Source organism: Wasmannia auropunctata, unplaced genomic scaffold (genome assembly GCF_000956235.1).
Source record: "Wasmannia auropunctata unplaced genomic scaffold, wasmannia.A_1.0 LD336026.1, whole genome shotgun sequence".
In the NCBI taxonomy this organism is placed as follows: domain Eukaryota; kingdom Metazoa; phylum Arthropoda; class Insecta; order Hymenoptera; family Formicidae; genus Wasmannia; species Wasmannia auropunctata.
Window position 1 is genome coordinate 2,834,608 of NW_012026864.1, and position 23,363 is coordinate 2,857,970.

The following is a 23,363-nucleotide window of genomic DNA, read 5'->3' on the forward strand; positions in this document are numbered from 1 at the left end:
GGTTATTGCAAACGTTCATTTGCACATTCACACATATTTTCTAAAATACAAAACATTGGTCAGAAAATATTTTCTTTATATTTGCAAGGATGGTATTACAATCTACTCTGCATTGCGTGCAAGACGAATCGTCTTCCTTCTTTGATATTCCTGTACATTGTCATATTTTCTTTTATACAGAGGTGGAAACAAGTTCCGATTGCCGACAGTGTTTTTCAAACTCTGCCAGGACGTATTAAGACGACTGATCGAGTAACTCAGAGCATCGTGAGTTACAAATCTGTCGTCGAATTTATATACCTCTAACCCTTCATCCGTTAATACCCACAAACACTGTCTGTGCAAAAGGCATTCTATAGGTTCGGCTTTCGCAGTTATGGACTCCAAATAGCTCACTTGTAACTGTGTGTCACAGCTGCCACTAATCCTATAAACCAACAGTGTTTTGCTGGTATAGAAACTCATTACAATCAAGGACTCCATTCTACTGAGGTAAGACACTCTGAGACACTTGACGAGCAGCGCGCTCATGGATTCGTCGTAATGAATGTCACGCAGAAGTTGATTATAATTCTCCAAGTCGCAACTCGATATCCTATCGCAAAAGCTCACGGACGTTAATTCAATTCCGCACTTGTAGTCCCAGAGCTTGATGTCACCGTCGCCACCGCACGATATCAGGACGCTCCTCTCGTGCGGCAACTCCGAGATGTTCGTCACGAATCTCTCGTGTCCCAGGCAGTAGGATACAATGTTGTAGCAGTTCGGGAACGTGGAAACTCTGATCTTCTCATCCCGGTCGGCCGTCAGAACGTATCTCGCGTCTTGCGTGACGAGCACGTCGAAGAGCATCGACACGTGTCCCAGGATCGGGGTTCCGCTCTCCGTTGGACGGTCGGTGGTCGAGAACAGGTAGGCCTCGCCGGCTTTGTCCGCTATCACGATGTCGTTGCTCGGCGAGAATCTCATTCTGCTCGCGGCCCTGGCGAGCGTACGACTCGACAGGAGTGTCAGGCCGCTCGTTTCGTACAGGCACAGCTGCTTGCGATTCGTGCACACGGCGAGATACCTCCCGTCCTCCGAAAACGCCAGAAACGTATCGTGACAGGCCTCGTTGTCCCCATTGTTGTGCTTGGTTATCCTGCCGTTCAGATCCGGCAGGATGATCGTGTTCTCAGTCCTCTTGTCGATATCGTGTATTATCACACGTTCGTTGTTGCACATAGCCACGTACGGTTCGTGCACGGAGAAGCTCATGGTTGTGACGCGCGCTCGTGAGAGAGGATTTCCAAGGTAATATCACCGTTCGGCAACGCGATCAACAGCGTGATCTTTTCTCCGGCTCCGGTTGGAATTTCTGGAAGAAATGCACATAGTGCATTATAAATGCAATCCCTAGTAGAGTATCCTGCATGCAACAACACGTGTTACGCATACTTACCATAGCCTTGACAGGACTTCTTCTTGTGGCCCTTGGTTGTCCGTACGGATCTACGTACCACAGTTTCTTCGTAGAACCCGGAGGTCGAAGGGCTTGACTTCCAGGCTTGTTCAATTCTGACAGGACTTATATAAGATAACTAACATAAGGACTAACGCGCTTCCGGTCTCGTTGAAAAACGTGCAAGCAACATCAGCGGGGCTGCAGAGGGGCAGTAGAAGAGGTTAGGTTAGAGATCACTCTAGGTTAGGTTGCTTTCCCGTTGTTTGTCGCGGACGCGCAGTGCAGTGTGAATCCTGCGCAGATTCGCGCGGCTCGGGTCAATTCGGCTTTGGTCGGGAAATCGTTCGACGGCAGTTCCGCGCGCCACGACGCCTTTACGTCCACGTGAGTTTCCGAACGCTCACGGGCTCTCTGGCACCGGGCTCCGACTCCCCCCCCCTCTTCCGGTTGGCACCGAGTGCCGCGGAGCGGAGCAGAGAGAGAGAGCGCGATCGCGTCTCTGTGCGTTGCGAGTCGTCCACTCGTCCCCGTTCGTCCGAGAGTTTGCGGACGCGCGCGCGCGAACACACAGGCGTGCTTCTCACGGGCCACGGCTGACAGCTGGAGCGCGGACGTTCCCCACATTCGTTCCTTCGTCCCTTTCTCACGTCTCACGCCGAACATGATAGTGATAACCCGACGGGCGACGACGCGCCGGACTATCGGGTTATACTTATAAATATCGGCACCCCCCAAACGGCGCGGCGGCGGCGGCGGTGGCGGCGGCGGGGATTTAAATTTGGATCGTATCGAGCGGCGCGGCGCGGCGGCACAACACCGACCGGTCTCGAGGGGGGTAGGTGGACGACGAGGGCACTATTTTAAAAACGATCGGCAGGCGGCCGGTTTTATGTCGGTTTCGGTGTGACACGCGCTCGACGCGTCTGCGAGACCAACGACGTCAACGGGAATCTCTCACCGCGCTGGTCTGTGTCTTCGTCGTCGTAACGTATACCGCCGTTAAATATGGGGATAATACTGTCCAGATTTCAGGTGAGTGAGTACCGAGGGGCGTCCCCTCCTGACGTTTCGTTGGAGGTTAGCGCCGTTACCGTACGCGCACGTACGTACGGGCGTACCGCTCCTACGTCCTGTCCGCGGAACAAAGCGAAAACGCCGCCGGAGCAATAGATTCCAAATGTCATTTGCAGCCTATTTATAGCCGTGAATATCCGTGTTCGGATGACGAAAGATCGCCGTGATCGCGTAGATCGCGCGGTTAACCTTGGCGCGAACGCGCGAAGCCAACGACTTCGGGCCCTTTTTTTTTTCTCTGAAACGCGACGAGACGTACGGCACGTGGCCACAGGCCGCATAATTGCGCTCTCTTTTCCGGGCATCTCTTTTCGAAGCGGTCGCGTACGCGACCGATCCGAGTCCTTGAGCGTCCGTCGCGCGAACCGATTTTCCCCGATGCCCACCATTGTCATGAGTAAACAAAAACGGTCGATAAATTTATTCCGCGAAAGGGGGGGGGGGAGAAGGTTATTGTGAAAGACCCAAACATTAACATTCAATGACGAACTTTGTTCTAATTTAAACGCGTCGCCGAAGGAAATATATTATAGATGCATGAACAATATGCGATGTCATTTCGCATTACTGAAATCGAATTATTTTTTTTACTATTTATTTAGTTAGCTATTCAGCTTACTTTTGTGTTTTTAATCATTCGCACAATCGTATGTCTGTATAAAGTTATAAAACCTATTCCATCAATACAGAATATAAAGCAAGTGCATTTTACAAATTTTATTTTCCCAGTCTCATTTTCTCAATGCTCAGTATTTTACAGAAAAGTTACAGAATGTCGAATATTACAGAAACGATTTGTTCCATATATTTATTTATTTATTCTTTTTAAGAAAATTTACTCTGCTGTTCTTGTGATTTTTTAAAGCATTCTTTCCACATAAAAAAAATATTTGAGAAAGTACACATTATGATGTAAAAAATATATGATTTTCAGAGAAAGAAGACAACTATTGAAATTTTGGAGAGTCTAGAGAAAGTGAGTATTACTTTATTATTACTGTATGTGTATATAAAATGGCAGTTAATACCGATAACTTTCTGCTTTAACAGCAAATCAAAGACATCCAACAATATGGACAGACTACGGAGCAGAAACACAAGAGGATAGTGGGAACTATCATCATTTATGGAGTTGGCCTTTATATTATGATAGCATTCGTCTTTTACTTTTGCTTCTTCCCAGCTTCGTTGTACGATCAGATTTTTTATATAACACCATTACTACTTTTCCCGATTTTGTAAGTATGCAAGTATGAGACGCTTGTTAATCGTACAATATTTGGACTTTTGAATAGAGAACGTGATCAAGTATGTTATCCTTTTAGAATACTTTTAACAAAGAAAATGGTTTCATGGTATTATAATCGTAAAATTACCCACAATCGAGAAAAATTGTCTACGATCGTAGCAGAGAAGAAGAAGATATTAGAGGATGTTACCGAAACGGAGACATACAAGAAGGCTAAAGAGATATTATTAAAATTTGCACCGGACGAATTAACCATGTCACCTGTGAGTAAACTTGTGTTCTCATAATTATTTTAATATCACTTAAATATTTAATTGAATGTAGTAATGCCAAATATTTCATTGAATGTAATAATGCCAAATATAAAACTTAAAGAAATCTTAAAAATTTATAATTTATATTATTATAAAATATATAAAACTTAAAAAAAGAAATCTTAATTTATAATTTATATTATTAAAAATTTATAGTTTATATTGTCTTACTTTGTAACTATCCTTTTTTACAAGTTTGATTTTGTCTCATTAGATTTTATTTCTTTTTTTTGCAGTTAACTCCAAAGGTTTGTACTTCAGAACTTGTAATACTCACGAGCATGTGTAAAAGTATACAAAAGTAAAATATATGTAATTATGATGGCTAAACTCCTTCCTCTTTTTGAGGAAATAAAGCACTCTTTTATATTAAAAGATAGTATTTTCAAGGTACATAATACAAACAAACATACAAAATTCATGTTACTCTGTTTTTAGCTTACTTATAGGATGTCGGCACCATCTGAGACACCTCGGCGTCCTACACCCCAGGCCGTCATATCTCCTCTACCTTCTGAATTAAGAAGAAGAATCATACCGACCCAAAATCATCCACAAAGCGCACAGATTGGTGTACCTATTTCTGGTCAAACGACACCCACCATTAGACCGATTAATCAATCTTCAAATACTCCTTTCCAGTCTAGAATAATTAATCCTGCAACCATGGGTTTCCGTAAGTAAATACGTAAAACATGATGATTCGCAAGAATATTGTACTTGTATATTCTAACGTATGTCACATATAAATTCATTATTCATATAGAGTTAGTTAACGACTGCATATATGTATATTACTTTAGGATCACCATTACCACGACCTGTGTTGCCGCAACAAAGAACAGTGATTGAACGTTTGGTTGATTATTTAGTAGGTGATGGTCCTTCAAATCGCTATGCTTTAATTTGTCGGCAGTGCGAGTCGCACAATGGAATGGCTTTGAAAGAAGAATTTGATTATTTCGGTAAGATGTTTTTTTATTTTAAGAGTTTTCCTCCCAAATTATATTTTAACAGACGATATAAATATATATTTTTGCAGCGTTCAGATGTTGTTACTGCGGTTTTTGGAATCCTGCGAGAAAGCAAAAACCTTTTGCTCCAAAATTGGATTTTGATAACCCTGCTGTACCTTCAGATACACCCGAAGCTAATTCACCTCATGATACAAATGAAGAGACAATAAAACTTACTGAGCTGGAAACATGCACACATTCTGATACAGGTATAATTCATTTTATTTATTATTATTATTATTTATATTGAATTCTCTAGTGACCTTATTTTGATCTATTTCTGTTGCCAATATTTTTGATTTGTAATACGAATAATATATATACATATGTAGAATAAATATTGGTATTTATGTAATTTTTATATTTTTGTATTTTTTAGATTCGGATATTGAAGTAGTTGAAAGACCAGGCGAAACATCTGACACTCCCGAATCGGAAACCAAGGAATTATTAGATGAGAATGAATCTGATAAAATGCAGTCGTAGCACTCCCCATAACTTTTCTATTCGAATAAGTAGCCTCAAGGCGAAAAGCGATATTTCTAAATCAGAATTTCAAGTAAGTTTCAAAATTTGATAAAAGTAGAGAGGCAGGCACGGTTGAGCAAGAATGAAGGCGTGAATGAATGAAATAAAATAAATTATATTAAATATGTTGACTTTCTTAACATGTAAATGAGAGCTAGAAGTGTGTAAAATATCTTTTTAGATTGTAGGTGTAATTGTCAATTGAAACGTTGCTATTTAATGGAAATCGTTGCTATAATTTAGGAAATAACAAATATATGATTGTTGGTAATATACGTAATGAAACCTAACAGACTCTTCTTATCTAAGTTTTGATTATATAGCATTTGCAAGACAATTTATGGAAAACGTATGAGAACCCTATACACTTACGATTATAAAAACGATCATTATCATTCCAAACCCTTGATTGCCTCAGCATCAGCGTTACCGAATGCATAAGGCTTGAAATGAGAATGACAGGAAATCATTAGTCTAATTTCTTTTAGATATCTCGTAGATTTCATAGAAATATTTATATACAACAATATTTATATGAAATTGCGTTTCATTTTTAGTTTTTGAGGCACAATTTAATCAAATGCAACAAAAAAAAACTTTGCTTGAACATTGCACGCATGCAAAAGATTTATGTTGCACATCAATTAATAATGTATTTTTTTATAAGACTGCCTATCTTATCTGCAGTGGCAGATCATTATTTATATTAGGCCACAAATTCCTTTGAGAAGTTGATCTTTCCTTCGTATATCTTAAGCTCAACCCATCATGCCTTTTACGTGAATAATGCAATAGTTTCATATATTGCTTTATTAAACGAAAAATGAACTGCGTTCTAGCGTATTAATTATTTAATTAATAGTTTAGATATAAGGCTACTGTGAAACATGAGTTTCGTTATGTAGACATGTTGAGTTTTTTTGGGGGAAAGAAGAAACGAAGAAAAAGATATGCATTTTATACCAGCATTGTCTTTTTGCATGGAAAATTATTTGACACTCAAATGACTTCTACATTAAATATCATCATAAATGTAAAAATCTGAGAATGCGCTCTATATTATATTACTTATGATAACACTCTACTGTGATTCTAGATAGGCTAATGAAACTCATGATTGTTGTAACAGCTCGAATTCGACCCCCCATAACGTAATTGTGAATTGTAAAAAAAAACCGTGAATGTGATTGTTTTCTCATTATATTGTACTTTCTGCTTCCTAAGTAAGGAATTGTACCGTCGTTTTTAGCGTGATAAATTTGTATGTAGAAGAGATACTTGAGAGCAATTTGGAAAATTCTTGATATGCAATACAATTTTAGACATAATTCGACTAGCAGTTTCCTTTCCCCGCCTTATTCGTCGTTATTATACTCCGCCAGTAATAATAGACGCAACGATGCAATTTTTTTTTATTCCATTAATGTATTAATATTTATTGTATGTACAATTTTAATTATCCTGACTAGTCCTCTCTCTCTCGTTCGTTAGAACTCCCGCGTTTTTCGATGCGTCATTGCGCTCGTTACTGCGCACGCACGAAAAATTCGATACGATTCGCGATGTGTGTACGTGCCATAATAAGATTCGCTCGTGTTGCTTTTGCTCGACAAAAATTCCCGAAAATGTTTAAACTTAAAAATGACGACAAATACATATGCGAGCGATGGAGAAAGGGAAAGCGATGATCATGAGGTTAAAACAAGTGGAGGCGAACGAACGTACACACGGAGAATGTCCATTGTTCGCTGTTCTTCGACGGCGTTCTGAAAGACATCGTACAGGCTGTGGCGCTGTGCTCGCGTGAACTCACGCGCGTGGTCTCCCCCTCATGTAGATCGGCCTCAATTTACGCGATAAAAATAGTGCCCGTTCGTCGGCGGATCACCGTTCGAGGTAAAAAATCTAACGATTTTCTCGGCATCACCGTGCAATTCGTTAGGAGACGCGCATATATCGCGAGACCGGACGTCGTTCTTGACACCTGTGCTAATAGTATCGCGTGGTACACCTTATCGTCACTGATAATCGACGCGAGGGTGACGGGTCCCCCAGGCTAGGGCCTTGTTTCCGCCAATTTTTACCGTGTCCACGCAACGATGACGTGATACCTCTCTCGACGGAACGTTTTCGATTACGATATTTAACGGTGACGAGACGTGGTTACGTCCGTAGTTACGTTAGCGCCGTAACGAGTCACGCGACATTAGGTAAAGAGTGAAAAAAAGAAAAAAAATCAAAATGCACCGCCCGTAAACTGTTTTCCCGGACTGCTCCTGGCGGACGCCATAACGTCCATTTATGCATTATTCGCGCGCGAGACTCCGCGTCGATGATCGTCGTCCGTCGATCGCGACGAGATCGACTCTCTCCGTACCGCAACGTCCAATGTGTATCTCACAATCAATTCCGCGTTCCGCGCGAATCTGATCGCTTTGTGCTGTGAAAATGATATGATTACTTAAACGTGCCTTAGGTGGGGTCATCTACCGACCTCGGCACGTGGTGGCGTCCGTTTCACTTCGACGTTTTCTCTTCATCCAAGATCTCGCTTCTTTATACAAGAAATACCTATGCGATAATAGATTTATTGTACCTGTATGACAATATGTATCTTTTTACAGATCAATAAACATGCCAGAATTGACGGAGCTTGACAAGGCGGCGAGCTCGGAGCCTACCAAGGTCGAGCTGGTGGGTATCGGCTCTGCGACCGACTCCGATTCGGACGACACTATACCGGAGTTAGAGGATGCTGGCACCCCGGGTACTGTCGGTTTCCCCGGCACAACGGTCACTGGACTTCCCATTGACATGGTGTCCAAGGCCAAGCAGAGCCGCGGTGAAAAGAAGGCCAGGAAGCTCATGAGCAAGTTAGGATTGAAGCCGGTATATGAAATTATTAAATATTTTAATATTCTAATAAGTATTCATTTGTCCCTGAAATGTATTATATCACATACACGTATGCTCTTTCAAAACTTAACTTTTTATTAATTGAGTCATATATGGGATCACGGGATTGACAACGATTGGGATCAAATCGGAGTATCGATTTATGAGTCTATTATGTACTGCTTTAAATCCAAGCCATATAGCACCTCTCAAAATTTATTTTATATTCAAGACAATTTTGCTTCACTTATTTTTTACAGGTACAAGGAGTTAACAGAGTGACTATCCGTAAATCAAAGAACATTCTGTTTGTTATAAACAAGCCAGACGTTTTGAAGAATCCAGCTTCAGACACGTACATAGTATTTGGTGAAGCCAAGGTAAGGAACATTATTATTAGGCGACTGTCTAGTCATAAATTTACATATTTATTGAATTCTCTGCTTTATGATGATTTACTAAGGTTGGTTTCGCAAATTGTAACAGAAATCAAATGTTGAAAAATACCTTGGCAGACTGATATTTAAACGATTATTTGTTAACACATACATTAAGTGTGAATTATTTAATGTCTATATTTTTATATGTATTAATAATTCTCTTTATATAGATTGAAGATCTCAGTCAGCAAGCTCAGGTGGCAGCGGCTGAGAAGTTCAAGGAACCACCAGTTATACCAGCTACTGAAGCTGGCGGTAGTACTACGGTAAGATATGTTTTATAATTATAGATTGCGCAAGATATATCTATTTGAAAATGCAATACCAATATAATATGTAATATTTATTAATATTATATTCTTACTTTGTTACACTAGGTTGTTGCTCCTATACAAGAAGAATCAGAAGAAGAGGTGGATGAAACAGGCGTGGAGGAGAAGGACGTTGATTTGGTTATGTGTCAAGCTAATGTATCGCGAGGGAAAGCTATTAAAGCTCTTAAGAATAATCAAAATGACATCGTCAATGCTATCATGGTAAGTTTTGAATATATATATATATATATATATATATATATATGCTTTCATGTTTTTTATATGATTAAATATTTTTACATAATTACATGATGATCATTTCTAGAGTTTCGCTTATACATTTCTATTATCAGAATAAAAATTATGTTGAATATATCTTGGCAGACTGACTCGTTTTCTATCAGTAAACTTTTCTCGACAAGTACGTGAATTGATGATTCATCTGTTTATTTTTCATTTCAGGAATTGACAATGTGATAAAGCTGCTTAGAAGTAGGATGTGCTACGTGATAGCTGACGCGTTTCGAGATCAGAATTTCATTATATGTACCACCAGAATGCATCGTTCTTTTTTTAATTTCATTGAATTGAAAGACTAAGCCACGATATATTGTGAGTAAACTGGTCACACCGGATTAATTTTAATTGTCTCGAAAAATCGAATACACATGTATATACGAAATTCGTGTAAAAGAAAAGATAAATACATTAAGATCACTGTATTTCCGTTTTTTTTTTAAATTAAATATTAAAAAGGCATATTAAAATATCAATATTTGTACTTTTTTAGTATTTCTGTTTGTAGGCAATTGTAGATTCATAATGCTAAATCTTTCGACGTTGATGCAATCCAACAGATGACTTAAATGCGTCGGTGAATTAAAGAAAGAATGTTGGATAACCCGTTTGTGATTAATTAAAAGTTACAGTAAATACATAAATGGATCAAATAATAGGTAAACAAATTTTTTAATGGAACAAAAAAAATATTAAGTTATAGTATACCAATATTTTTTGTTAATTTAGTGTAACATTGCAATTGATTTTTGTTAGTACTATACAGAAAGAATGATTCTTGACGTATGTAAAAATTAGGCCAGATACAAATCCGTAAATAATTGAATTACATTGGCCCATTAAAATAATTGTGTAAGACGCTCAAGCATGATAATACCGTACTTTTGGCATTTTTACTATTCGAATGTTTAATATAATTAGCAAAATCATTCTTTTTGTGTATGAATATTATTTGCATTAATTATGAGTGAACAATTATATAATTGTTTATATTTTTTTTATGTAAAGCTCTATTATAACAACTCAGATCGATCATAAATTGAAAATTAAAAATACGTTTTGTTTGCGTGTGTCGTGACGTGAGATGTATATTCGTAGCAACGTTGTCATAGTTTAGTCAATATAACAATGACCATAAAAATTTATTACAACATACCCTTATTCAGGATTTCAGTTAAGGAGTCTAGATGGAACAAAAATTTATCTTAATACAAATCTTATTAAAATTAAAACTTATGTTAAAATTAGTTTTCGAGGAATTTCAACGAACTTTCATAATACTTTCTAACGTATTCTATTCTTCTAACTTCTATTTACCTATAATTGCTCTATAATGAACGCTTACTTTTCGTCATAAAAATAATTTTCATAATTTAATTCTTATCAAAATTTGGAAGAATGAGAGACAAGCGTCATCCCCTGCTTCCCACCCTTATGAAAAAATTATTGGATTTACGAAAAAAAAATTATTGGAAATTATTAGAAAGCCATTCAAATCCAATATTGCATATTATTAGTTCCAAAAATTTTTTTTAGAAATGTAATAATTTTTCACAAAGGCTTGTGTTGCTCATGATAATATATACATAGAATAAAATATAACTATAAGTATTAACAATAATAAATAGCAGTTATTAATCTTACACTGTTATACAGCTCCTAATATCAAAAACATACCAGAGAATCATAATCTTTCCATTTTAATAATTACTAAATAATACACAAAACAATTTTAATAATCGCAATAAATACGTACAAAAATAAAAAAACTAAGTTTTTTAATAGGAGGGATATCTTATCTGTTATTATATGAATTTAAAAGAAAAAATCGATTTTGTATAAAATTTATATTCTTGACAATATTTCATAATCATGTTCAGTTACAAGCGACGAAGAAATAATTCTTTCCAAAATATACGATTATAATTATAGTTGCGGTAAATAATACGGTAGATAATAGAATGGATAATTATCCGTCGATATTTAACAATTATAACTCTGATCGCTCGCTGCATGGAATATTATATCGATAATTGGTATCATGCAATTCAAATAAAACAGCCGATAAGAATGTCGAATAAAAATGAAAAATAAGTGATGACATTTATGATAAAATTAATCCTATTTAATAATTTTAACTGTATGATTATATAAACAACGTGAAATATTTTAGAAATTTATAAAGATTTTTTTAATTTATGTAACTTCTAGCGCATTAGTATTCGAAATTGATACGAGATGGCAGCCTCAGTATCTTGAGAAGTTATCTTTGTCGTCCATTCAGGATGTTTGGAGTGGAGAAATGAAACCTGTACCATTATCGTCTAATTTTTCACATATAACACACACGCCGGTAATCAAGGATAAACATATTTTGTACAGTAAGCACATTTTAATTGATAGTATTGATATCACATTTTGAATTTTTATATTAAGGTGGTTTTATTGCTAACGCCAACTCGATAGTGTGACGTTGTCACATAAACGTCACACAATCGCATACAGTACAGTCTGTATGCGAAATGTTTTTATTGAATTATACTTGTTTTTATTGAATTATTAGTCATATGGAAGGACTAATTTTTGACTGGGACTTGCCCGATAAAACCACCTTACTCATTTTACTTAGAGTTCTAAATTTACATTTTTATCTTAAAATTTATTTAAGAATACACACACATGTATATATATATATATATATATATATATATATATACACGTGTGTGTATGTGTGTGTGTGCGTATGATTATAAACATATTAAATAAAGCCCTTTAAACAAAAATAAACGCTCTTACATAATATACAATTTTTAGTTAAAAAATTTTGGTTAAAATTTAAAGCGACTGTTAGAGCTTATCGTAAATAATTCTTAAATAAATTTTGGAATAAAGAAAAAAATTGTACTCCAAATAATATAAACTAGAGTTAACTAAATAAAATTATTAAGATAAAAATTTGAAATATACTGTCAGTATTGTCAATTAAAATATGATTATTTTATTAAATACATTTATTTAGTATATTTTTGTTTAGAGAACTTCGTTCAATTTGTCTTATAAAAAAACACACACACATATTTATATAGTCGACGCGTTTTCGATTACTTCACAAATATCCTTTGATATTTGAGAATTACAAATATCTCGAATCAGAATAGATCCTACAGATATTGCACTAAATGTGGCATTTCGAAGCGATTGCGGGGAAAAAAGAACGCGGTCGGAGCGATCCCTCGCCGCGACGTGACGCGACGACGTTGGCGAGAAGTTTTACAAGCCGTTTCGCGCACGTGTCGTCGCCGAATATCCACGAGATGAAAGAGCGAGCGCGAGAAGAAACGACGTCCGACGATCAGCGGCGCGATATTGCCGCGTAGGATGTGCACTCTCCCATCTACGAATTCGCGCTAATATTTGAGATTTCGGTCTCGTATATGACCCGCTATATCCGCGCGCGGTGACATCTGGCACGGATCTTAAGGCGCATTATTGCCCGCAAGAAGCGTTCGCAATATTGTCACGTAATAAAGGAGAAAGAACGGCTGCCCCCGAGAGATCACCTGGGGAATGTATAAAGCGCCCGTATATGCCCGATATACGTACATACGTGGAGGGATCGCGTCGGGGTATCGCATCGAAAAATCATTGCATTGAAATCCTCAAATCCCAGAATCATTGAGACATATTGGGTGTAACCGAAAGTTTTGCCGATCCGCGAGTTTCGCGGCCTTCGAAAGTCGATCGCTGACCTCCTCTCGAATTTCGTCTGTTTTTTTTTTATTCGTCTTGCATGTATCTCAATACGGTGATTACAATTAATTATATATATATTCATATATATATTTTTTTTAAATGGAAGGAAAAAGTGAAAGAAGATAACTTCCTACTAATAACCCATTGTAAGAGACATTTTTTTCATAAGTAACAGAGATATCAGAAATGTCAATCGCTTATTGAATGATACTGCTGCTATCAAGGAATGACGATAGGAATCGATCATCTCAGCGCGTTCGTACGCAAGCGGCGTAAGGGAGACAACGAAAGAGAAGAAGACAGGTAGGAGAAGAGAGACGAGAGGAGAGGGCCAACCCGGCCGATATGTCTGACTGTGATTGTTCCCTTAACGATCGGCTGACAGCGAAGACGTATGTCGGTGCCATCAGATAATGCGTGTAACGTCGGTGCGCCACGCATACGCGCGCGATTCCGCGCCGGCACGCCGGTGCACGCGCGTATACGCGCGTCCGTGTACTGCATGCACGGACGAGGGTAGAAATATTCGTAAATGTCGCCACCGTCACTATCGTCGTCGTCGTTGTCGTCGTCGCTTCACGTCGGTGACATCTTCATAATGTCGCGCACAAACCGACTGTCATGTCGTATCATGCCTCACGAATGTCGGCGTTGGAATCGGCCAAGGCGAGGAAAGACGCTCGCGATCGATGCCTATCAATCGTATGTACGATCGAGAGCAAACTTGCCAATCAATGCCTTCTTTACGTTTGACCCTTTATAGCTCTCTTCAAAATGGATCGTGCAATTTAGTGACGAATCTCTCCGCATCTCGCGACTTCTCGTCTATAGAGAAGAAAGTTTTGCGATTACGTAATTTTTTTCACGCAAACTCGCGCGACAGTCATCGATCACTTCTCGATTTTTCATTTCGCCGAGGAAGAAGTTTGTATACACGCGATCGATGAATACATCGATGACAGATTCAAGCGCGTTTATTATTTCTTGCAATTATTTCTCTTGCTTGCGTGTTACGACTTGTTTACACTTTTTTAATATAATCTTTTTGTACTCGTGGACAGATGTAAATTTTGTCTTTGATAAACCGATTTTTGCCTCGAACGGAGGGAACGATAATACATCCGCCCATCGGCGCGGCATGCCCGCATCTCCCCTTTGCCTCGAGAGAAGAAAATAATAAATCGCTGAATCAAGCGGCTGCGATCGCGCGTCACGGAGTAAAATGTATTAACACACCCACCCGGCGAGCATCTAATATAGCAATTGTTCTTCTTCATTCGAATTGCGTACGAGGTAATTGAAGGGCGCGCCAAATAAAATACGCGCCCTAAGGAGGTACGATACAGCCGTCAGATCTCGCGCTTGAAAGTCAGAACCGGAGGGGTAGAAGGGAGGGGAGGGGGGGGAGGGCGGGAGAGGAGAATGGACGCGAAGCGAACGGGAATATAGCGTGTGAGAGGGAGCAAAACTCGAAGAGAAGAGGATGGCTGTGGGGAGGAAAAGGGGGAAGGCGAAACGCGGAGAGAAAGAGAGAGATAGACACACGGAGGGACGGCGAAAGGGTTGAAAGGAGAAGTGGACAGAAGCGAGAGAGTGCAGAGAGAGAGAGAGAGAGAGAGACGGAGGAAAGGAAGGGGAGGGAGAGGAAAGGAGGTAGAAGAAGGAAAGAAGAAGGTATAAGGATGAGAAGAGACCTATCGGACCATGTGGCAGGCGCAAACGGTGTGAGTAATGGCGTCGACCAATCGCTCCCAGCTCTAAAACACGAACGCACCGGCCGCCTGTCTCCCCCTCCCTCCCTCCCTCCCTCCCTACCTCGCGCGAACGCGTATAGTAATAACGAGCCGTCTATCATCGTCGGAATCATTATCATCGCCGGATCCGCGGTCCTCGTTCCTCTCGTGCCGCCTCAGCCGGCTTCTCGTCTTCCGTCTCTACCCTGTCAGGGGCGGACCTATACGGAGACTTAATGAGACTTATAAGCTTCAGCTCTCGAGCCGTCAAGGAATAATGCTTGCTTTCGCGAAATGTACTTGTCAATATTTCTGAAGAATCTGCGACAATACGAGGATTAGAAATCAAGTTAGATATCTGGAGCATTGTGATTTCGTTGAAAATAACGTAAGAATTTTGCGCGTGGTCTCTGCACAATTTATGTACAATTTATATACACTAGAATGCATAAAAATATATAATTTAAAACGCAGATATGATGGACATAATTAATAATACATCTATGAAACAAGTTGAAAACATAATAATGATCTCCTATCTATTCTATATACATATATGATATAAAAGAAAAAAAAGGACTTTTTGTTGTTTAGTTATGAATCCTAAGATTCTTAAAAAATCAGCTTTTTACAGTAAGAAGTTATCCGTCCCTACCCTCGACTTTTCAGCGAGTGACGTTACGGGAAGAGAAGGGGGACGTGGAAAGAGCGAAGAAAGGAGGGAGGGTGGTTTAATGACAAAATTATACCGAAAGTGCAGCCTCGCCGATGTCCATGAAGAAGATATAATGCCTCCCTCTTATCTCGGGCGCGTGTTACGGTGAATGAAGACGATCGGTCGTGAATTCGCGCGGCGGCGACCGCGTCGCGAAAAATGTTGCGTTAATCGCAAATTGCATCGCACGGTTTCGCGCGTGCGAGAAAAATTGCCCGAGCGCGTGTTGGCGTGATAACCGGCGATTACGATTCGAAATAGTGATAAACGCGCGCGCGGCACGTAATGAGCATTCCGGGTCGTTAAAATTTTGCTATCTGAATTCCGGCCACCTGAGGTCCGTGGACTTCTTTTGCTTTCGATCACGTTCCTTTGCCGAATCAACTACTATTCGTTCCTTCGGATTGATATTTTTGCGACAAAAGCGAACTTAACATTTAGGTACCTACAAATGCAAACCGCGTAAATGAAGCTGTATAGGTACAGAGAATTAATTCTCCTTTGCGAACAATAGGTTACTTTGGTCTTCGAATGCGCGCGAATGCATTATAATCACAGTTGCCACCTCTCCGGTTTTCGCCCGGAGACTCCAGCTTATTCAACGAAATCTCTGGCTCTCCAGCACACGAAAATAATCTCTGGGCTAAAGCTTTAAATTTTGACAACCTCCTTTTTGGGAAAACACAATGATTTTTCTGGAGCCCAATGAAAAAATCTCCGGCAGAAGAGTCAATTTTGATGATTTTTTTTTTTCGAGAACGTCTATTTTGGTAAAGAATTTTTAATATCGCGGTTAAAAATTAATTAATGATCTTCCAGCAGAACACTAATATCCGGTACAATACTCCTTAGAAGGTAGCAACCGTGATTATAATGTGAAAATTCATTTAATCTCGTCGTTGCCACGTGATAAGTCTTGCTCCGCATGCGACGTAGAATTAGCGCAGTCGTACCGATAATGCTTGTCTGAAATACCAAGTATATGCGCAGATCGATCGACGGTGCAATAATAAATCGATACACTCCGCTAGTTGGCCGCCATTTAGCACCTTGTTATTAGGGAAATCGATTCAATTTCTCACGGTTAAGAGTGCGCGTTATCTTCGTATATTATGGTAATGAAGACGGTGGCTCGTGGAAGATCGGAAGAGATCGATCCAGATCTCTTGCTCATTAAAAAAAAAAGTACAAGAAAAAGAAGAGAACGGAAGGAGAAGGAGAGGGAGAGAAAAACGCGCAATAAATTGTGTACACGATTAAAACCACTTGCTTGCGCCTTCGTCTGCGCAGGATACAATCGCACAAGGATCGAAGGAGGCGGCTGATATATTACTGCGGCATGTACAGGGCGATGCAAACCTGTAGGTAACCGAACTGCACAACCTTCGTTTTCATCCCGAATGTGCTCTACCTTTGAAAAGTTCTGCTTTACGACTCGTGATCAAGGTGATTCAGGGTGAAAAATTCGGACATCACGAAAGAAGGATGGTCACTCGGGTCTCCCTCAAAAGGGAGAACTTCGTCAAAGGGACCCGCACACGAGTGGGAATTGTTTGAGACGTCCTGTACGAGAAGGAGCTACAAAAATATAGAGTAATTGCTGGCGCGGTCGATTATCCGCGTCGCGATTGCTCGTCGTGAGACCGATTACGTGTCTTTCGAGATTGGAGAGAGACAAAATTAAATTGATAGGCCTGTGGTGTTTTTGCGAAAGGGTGATTTTTTTTTACAGGTCTGATCGCGCAAATCGATCCCCCGGGGAGGACCGAGACGGCGACAGCAATACGCAGTCCGATAAAAATCTCGTCAACCACGTACCACCGCCGGTTAGACGGCGTCGAAATTTGTCGTCTGCGCATGTAAGTATATATATATATGTATAAAGCCGGGGAAGATGATGATGAGCGATCGCGATGCACTATGAGCAAATCGCGCATAATAATATCATTGTCCGCGTGGTTATATCCTATCCGAGATACGTCGTCATCGTCGATCTTCCCGTTCTTTTTTTCTTCCGTAACGCACCGCAGATGAATATCCGACGGAAGCGACGACGGGCAGATTTGACGAGATAGGACGATGGGTTTTAATCGTCGGACGAGAGAAAATTACACCGCGAGAGCGAAGTGCGACTTTCGGCAAGCGATGCGAATTTCTGACGACGGAATTCCGCCTTATCGCCGAACGGATCGAGGGGTGATGACGACCATTATAATCCCGTTGACGCGCGCGCGCGCGCGATATCAATTTAATGGCGTAAGTAAATTGGAGCGATGAGTAAACCGGCTCGCTGTAATTTCGGTTAGCCGTAATTTTTTTCTTCAAAAACAAGAAAAAAAGAATAAGTATATACGCGCACCTTGCGGGACCGTCCCGCGGGGTAGTCGTGTAACTTCTTCTCGGGGAGGAGGCGCGCTTCGCGCGCGAGCGCATGTCAAATCGCGATATTGTGGAGAAAATTGCGCGAGAGAGGAACAAAGGAGGAAACGCGCGCCGCGCCGGGAATGATTCGCCCGTAGGGACCGTCATCGGCCATGTTTGAGCAGCCGCGCGCCGCGCGCGGCACCTCATTACTCTGCCTCCTTGCTCGGCTGCCGTTCTACAAAGAGCCACGAATACAATAACGCGATACGATCTTGACGCAGGCAATAAACTATACCGTTCCATTATTACATTTTTATGCGCTTCAAGCGTTCCAGCGGGGGTGCTTGCCAATTGTGCAACGCGCGCGCGCGATGCACACGCAATCCCGTTAAACGCGCGTTATTGCGCTCGTTATACCACTGCCGGCGAGGGCGTTCCACGAAAGAAGAATCTCTTTCGTCTATTTGTATCTGCGAATTGTAAATAATTTTGTTCTACAACTAGCTTAACGATACGTATAATGCACGCGACGTTCGAAATTTCGTTAAAGTCGCGTCAGCGACTTTCTATTTCCGAATTCTGAACTCAATTCTGAAATTAGAACGCCGAAGAAAAAATTAGAATGTGGACGAATTATTATAGCGCGTCGCGAATGTCACCGAGTCGATATTTAACGTAAATTGTTCAGACCTTTGTTGGACGTTAAATGCAACAGTAAAAAGCAATTTTCATCCTAAATTGCGATTCGCGCAGCAGCATCCGGACACTTCGGGCAGGAGCTCCTTCATCATTTCACCGGTCGACATATCGGTTAGATAACGTCTGTCTCTCTGGGGAAGGCGCCATCGCGAACTGTTCGAGGATCCTCTTAGACTCTCCCTCTTTCTCTTTCTCTCTCTCTCTCTCTCTCGCCTTTTTCTCTCGCCGTCTTAATTCTCGCCGGTCCCTCGAGAGCACGTAACCGCAACGCTCGCGGGATATTGGTTTCCGCTCTGCGTTTGCTCGAGATTTCCCGCCGCGGATAAACACCGGCTCCCTCGACGGAGAGCCGATTGCCCTCGGTGGTCCGGCCGATCGGTCGGTCGGCCGTAAAACTTAGGATGGGCGTGGAATTAGCAAACTGCCGCAAATGGTAGTGCACCACCGCCGCGGTGCCCGGTTGAAATTGAACGCGGCGCGTCCTATTTCTCCTGGAAATGATCTCGAAAATGCCTCTTTCCGCGAGCCAGCTTCACCCGCAGTATGGCGGATCTTGTATAGGGAGGGACACGCTTCTCCGCGAGACATTTTTTTTCTCTTTGAATGCCCTCGATAACGAACTTTCTTAATTAACAACTTTTTAAATAAATTATAAAGCTTTGTACTTGTATCTATACATTTTTAATATAAGTCTTCGCGATATGCAATTATATAGTTGGATAACTGATTAAAAGATTGCATCACAGTACATACAGGTATCAAAGACTGACGTATTTTTTATCATTTTTAAAATTGCATTTATTACGACATTTTGACGTCAAAATGACGACAAATAACGTCAACTTGCTTCCTAGGTAAATAGTCAAAATAAGAAATCAGTGATACAACGTCATAAACGCATATATCGTAAATTTGAAAAAAATTCTAAGAAGTTATGTTTCTGCTGAGATATTGTATTGTGTACAATGCATTCATGTTGACGTTTCTTATTTATTTGATTTACGACTTCCTTGTGCAGACATTTGTACACCTATTATTACCGACATTGTATATAACATAAATTTTGAAAGTAAACTTTAATGTATCATGATTTCCGTTAAAAGCGTCTTTTTAACTGCAAAAAGAAGTGTATCTCTATTGCGCACTATATAATAAGTTTTCAGTTTGCCATTAACATTGAAGAAGATTATCCTGCTGACCTTTCAAAATTTGTTACCTGTAGGACGAATGCGGCGTCTTTGAGTTTAAGAAAAAAAAAATCTGTCTTTTCGTTCACGTTTGTATTTGCATGCAACAAAGAAACGTCGAAAGATAATAATTTTTTTTTATATTGGGCTACGTCCAATGATAATAGATCGAAGTTTTCTACTCTTCTCGAGAAAATTAATTCTATTTGACAAAAATTTTTTGTATAAAATTATACATATATACGATTGATCGTCACATTTCACAGAATGTCAGTTTAATAGAAATTTATCCTTTTTACGATCTCGAATTTATGTTTATCGACTTTATTGCATTTGTCGCGAATAGCTTCTGAACATCTCACTTTAGATTAATGGTATAGTACTCGATATATAGTCAATTTTTGTAAGTACGTTACGTTACGAATACACTTCTTAATCAATCTCCTTCAACCCCGGCTGAAAAAAAAAAGATTTTATTTTTAACTTATATATTACTTATATCACATCAATCTATTACATATCTTATCAGAAATGCATCGCTTATCAATTTTCAAGTTACGGCATAATTGCGGACAGACTGTTAATCGACCAGAATTAGCAAAAAGACACGGCAGACGTCGGAAAGGACGGCACTTGTACGCGATAGATCCTTAGATTAATACGTCCGCGACGCGTTATCGATATCGAGCTCGCGCCTAGGCGCCATTAAGTATATCCTCGCACGTCCGGCAATTACACTCTCTGTCGCCCCGGGGCGATTCGTGACCGTAATAATAGCGATAAGCCCCGAAGGAAAATTCGGTACTTTCGTCCGGCCGGTTTATATATAACGACATTGTGTCTCTCCGGCCGATCGCACACGGCGAACGACTCTATTGAGTCATCGTGTACGACACACGATGGACTCGTGTACGAATGAAGAATTGATGATGCGAACGGTAATAGGTCAGGATCGTGGATGACCGATCGTGCCCGGCGATGATATATCAAGGGTTGACGGATTTTCGACATTAATAGCCCGTCAAATTGTGCGTGTATCTCAAGATTTTCAAGATAATGCCCGGGAAATTATTCAGTTAATTATTTAACCAGGCATTTAATCGCGCGACTGGCTCTAATCATTTATAACATATATTACACACATAAACCTCCATTCGTATATCGTTTGCTAGATGTGATGGCTTCATAAAGATTTCAGATAACAATTTATTCAACAAAACAATTTTGTGACACGCGTGGAAATCGAAAGAAAAGCGTATTTCCAAGTGCAGGCGTGAATTATTCGAATCCGCGTTCGTGCGGTGGATTAAATTAGCCTTCGGATTTCCTTGGCTCATAATGGCAATAAGAAAGGAGTCCGCTCTGAGGGAACCCGTGTTATATTCTACCTTAGCCGGGTATCGAATTCGGGCAGGTAGCGCTGGGCTTTGTAAATTACACACGTATAAGAGCGCATCATCCCACGGGGCCCCCGCCACCGCCGCCGCCGCCGCCGTTGTCAACCACCATACACGGCAACAAATTTATATGTCGCCGCCCCGCAGTTTTCCCACATACGCGGACAAACGGGGAGTGGTAAGAGATACGGGCCGTGAGGGCAAAAGAGAGCCGAAAGACATCGGTGCCCCGAGTAATTACATGCCCCGGGAGAGCCCGGGCAATGGGATCCGACAAACACGCGCGCGGTTAGGAGTAGGTGGTTAAGGTGAGTTTAGCTGAGGTGCACGAGGAAGACGAGGAGAAGCCGTGAGGCTTCGAGAGGGGGAGTCGGGTCCCAGGGGAAAGGGAGGCGGTGGATTTAACTCTATATACGCGCGCTGCCGCGCCGGGAGTGACGAGGGATGGGTAAGGAGAGAGGGAGAGAGAGAGAGAGAGAGAGAGAGAGAAGGAGAGGCTCTCTCGCGGCGAGAGCACTATATTACATCATTGGCGGCCATTTTGGACCACCCAAGTCGCTGTCAGAGCATAAAAAATATGAAGTTCTTTTAGGGCCGCCTTTTTTCCGTGCCGCCAGCGGCGCGGCTCCGCCGGATCGTAACGGGGAAAGGCGGTGCGAAGGAGAAGGCCCATGGACGTGAGCGAGACGGCGAGAAAGGGAGGACAGGCGGCGAGAGAGGGAGAGCGAAACAGGGGCCGGGATGAAGAGGGGCCCGAAAAGAGGGTGAAGGGTAAGAAGGGAGGGACGAGGACGAGGTTCGAGCTGAGACGAAGATTCGTGGAGGATTGAGAGGAGAGAAGATAGGAGGACCTCTCCGATGATCGTGTATTAGAGGATCCGAGTAGGGATCCAAATAGGGATAGAGCCCGATAGATTTAGAAAACGAGGCGCGGCCTGCAGTGCGAGAGGCGAGCGTAAGTAGGAGGGTAAAAAATGGATAGAGAGAAAACAGAGATTTTGAAGAGATTATAGTAGATATAAGGAGAACGAGAGAAAGAGAACAGGAGATGGGAGGAGAATCTGATGAAGGTGCATGCTCGAGAGGAGTGAAGAAAGAAGACGAGAACGCGGGTTGGAATAGGTTTTCGGCCGGTCTACAATATTATACATAAGTGAGTGACGATAGACGGGGATTATGACGTAAACACGAATAAAGGCAGGACTATTAAGAGGGGCATAATTTTTAGCGTTTGAAAGTATAATAAAAGGTATATATGTATATATATCGATGCGACGAGAGATTTCGAGATGAACGCACAAAGCTTTACCCATGGCATGCGAGACAGCGCGGCGGGGGCAATCGTTACGTTGATTACGTAACGATTGAATCAGATAGATATGGAGAGGTATCATGATATAACGTGGGGCACAAGTGTGCGATCACAAACGCGCGGAATACCCGCACTATACAAAACGCGGAAGTGCGGGAGACAGAGACAGATAGTCCGGAAAAAGAGAATCGCTTGGGGTTACGAAGGGCAAGCGTGGCGAGCGGATAGATAAACGGAGGGCGGACGCAGAAGGGAATGCCGCGAGACTCGCGCGGGAGATAAACGGGCGGGGAGATAGGGCGAAGGGGGTACACCGCGCGCGCAGTGAAGGGCGAGCGAGGCATTCGGAAAGATAAGGTGGAGTCTCTCTCTCCGACCGAGCTGGATGAAATAACAGAATTAAATGGATAGAGAGTCTTAATAGTCTTAATCTCCGACGCGATGGCTTTCGAGTAGCTCGATTCGCATGAGAAAACGGATGCAGAGGAATCTTTACAGATAGCCAGAGATTGTGCACCCTTTAGGGAGGTAGCGATTTTACGGAAATCAATAAATTATTTTATGACTTAAAAAAACAATTAATACGGAATTAATATAGAAAAATAAGTTAATAATAATAATAATAATATTTG

The 23,363-nt window shown here is 41.0% G+C and overlaps 3 protein-coding genes across 5 annotated transcripts; 2 read left to right on the forward strand and 1 right to left on the reverse strand.

The window, feature by feature from the left end:
* Positions 1-59: 59 nt before the first annotated feature.
* LOC105452867 (tRNA (guanine-N(7)-)-methyltransferase non-catalytic subunit WDR4) lies at positions 60-1,823 on the reverse strand. Its single transcript, XM_011694383.1, has 2 exons — positions 1,442-1,823; positions 60-1,357 (listed from the first exon to the last, which is right to left on the reverse strand). The coding sequence occupies exon 2, from the start codon at positions 1,255-1,257 to the stop codon at positions 103-105; it is 1,155 nt and encodes a 384-aa protein (XP_011692685.1). The 5' UTR covers positions 1,258-1,357; positions 1,442-1,823; the 3' UTR covers positions 60-102.
* Positions 1,824-2,257: 434 nt separating this feature from the next.
* Positions 2,258-6,953, forward strand: LOC105452866 (protein lunapark-A). 2 transcript variants are annotated; one of them, XM_011694381.1, is made up of 9 exons: positions 2,258-2,476; positions 3,453-3,494; positions 3,569-3,756; positions 3,844-4,030; positions 4,318-4,329; positions 4,520-4,757; positions 4,885-5,046; positions 5,124-5,306; positions 5,477-6,953. In XM_011694381.1, exons 1-9 carry the CDS (start codon positions 2,450-2,452, stop codon positions 5,581-5,583), a joined length of 1,146 nt encoding a protein of 381 aa, XP_011692683.1. In that variant the 5' UTR covers positions 2,258-2,449; the 3' UTR covers positions 5,584-6,953. The 2 variants fall into 2 exon arrangements, with proteins under 2 accessions (XP_011692683.1, XP_011692684.1); XM_011694382.1 differs by lacking the exon at positions 4,318-4,329.
* Positions 6,954-7,413: 460 nt separating this feature from the next.
* Positions 7,414-9,895, forward strand: LOC105452868 (nascent polypeptide-associated complex subunit alpha). 2 transcript variants are annotated; one of them, XM_011694384.1, is made up of 6 exons: positions 7,414-7,521; positions 8,250-8,514; positions 8,781-8,900; positions 9,131-9,226; positions 9,338-9,496; positions 9,737-9,895. In XM_011694384.1, the coding sequence occupies exons 2-6, from the start codon at positions 8,260-8,262 to the stop codon at positions 9,749-9,751; spliced, it is 645 nt and encodes a 214-aa protein (XP_011692686.1). In that variant the 5' UTR covers positions 7,414-7,521; positions 8,250-8,259; the 3' UTR covers positions 9,752-9,895. The 2 variants fall into 2 exon arrangements, with proteins under 2 accessions (XP_011692686.1, XP_011692687.1); XM_011694385.1 differs by lacking the exon at positions 7,414-7,521 and adding an exon at positions 7,528-7,835.
* The last annotated feature ends 13,468 nt before the right edge of the window (positions 9,896-23,363 follow it).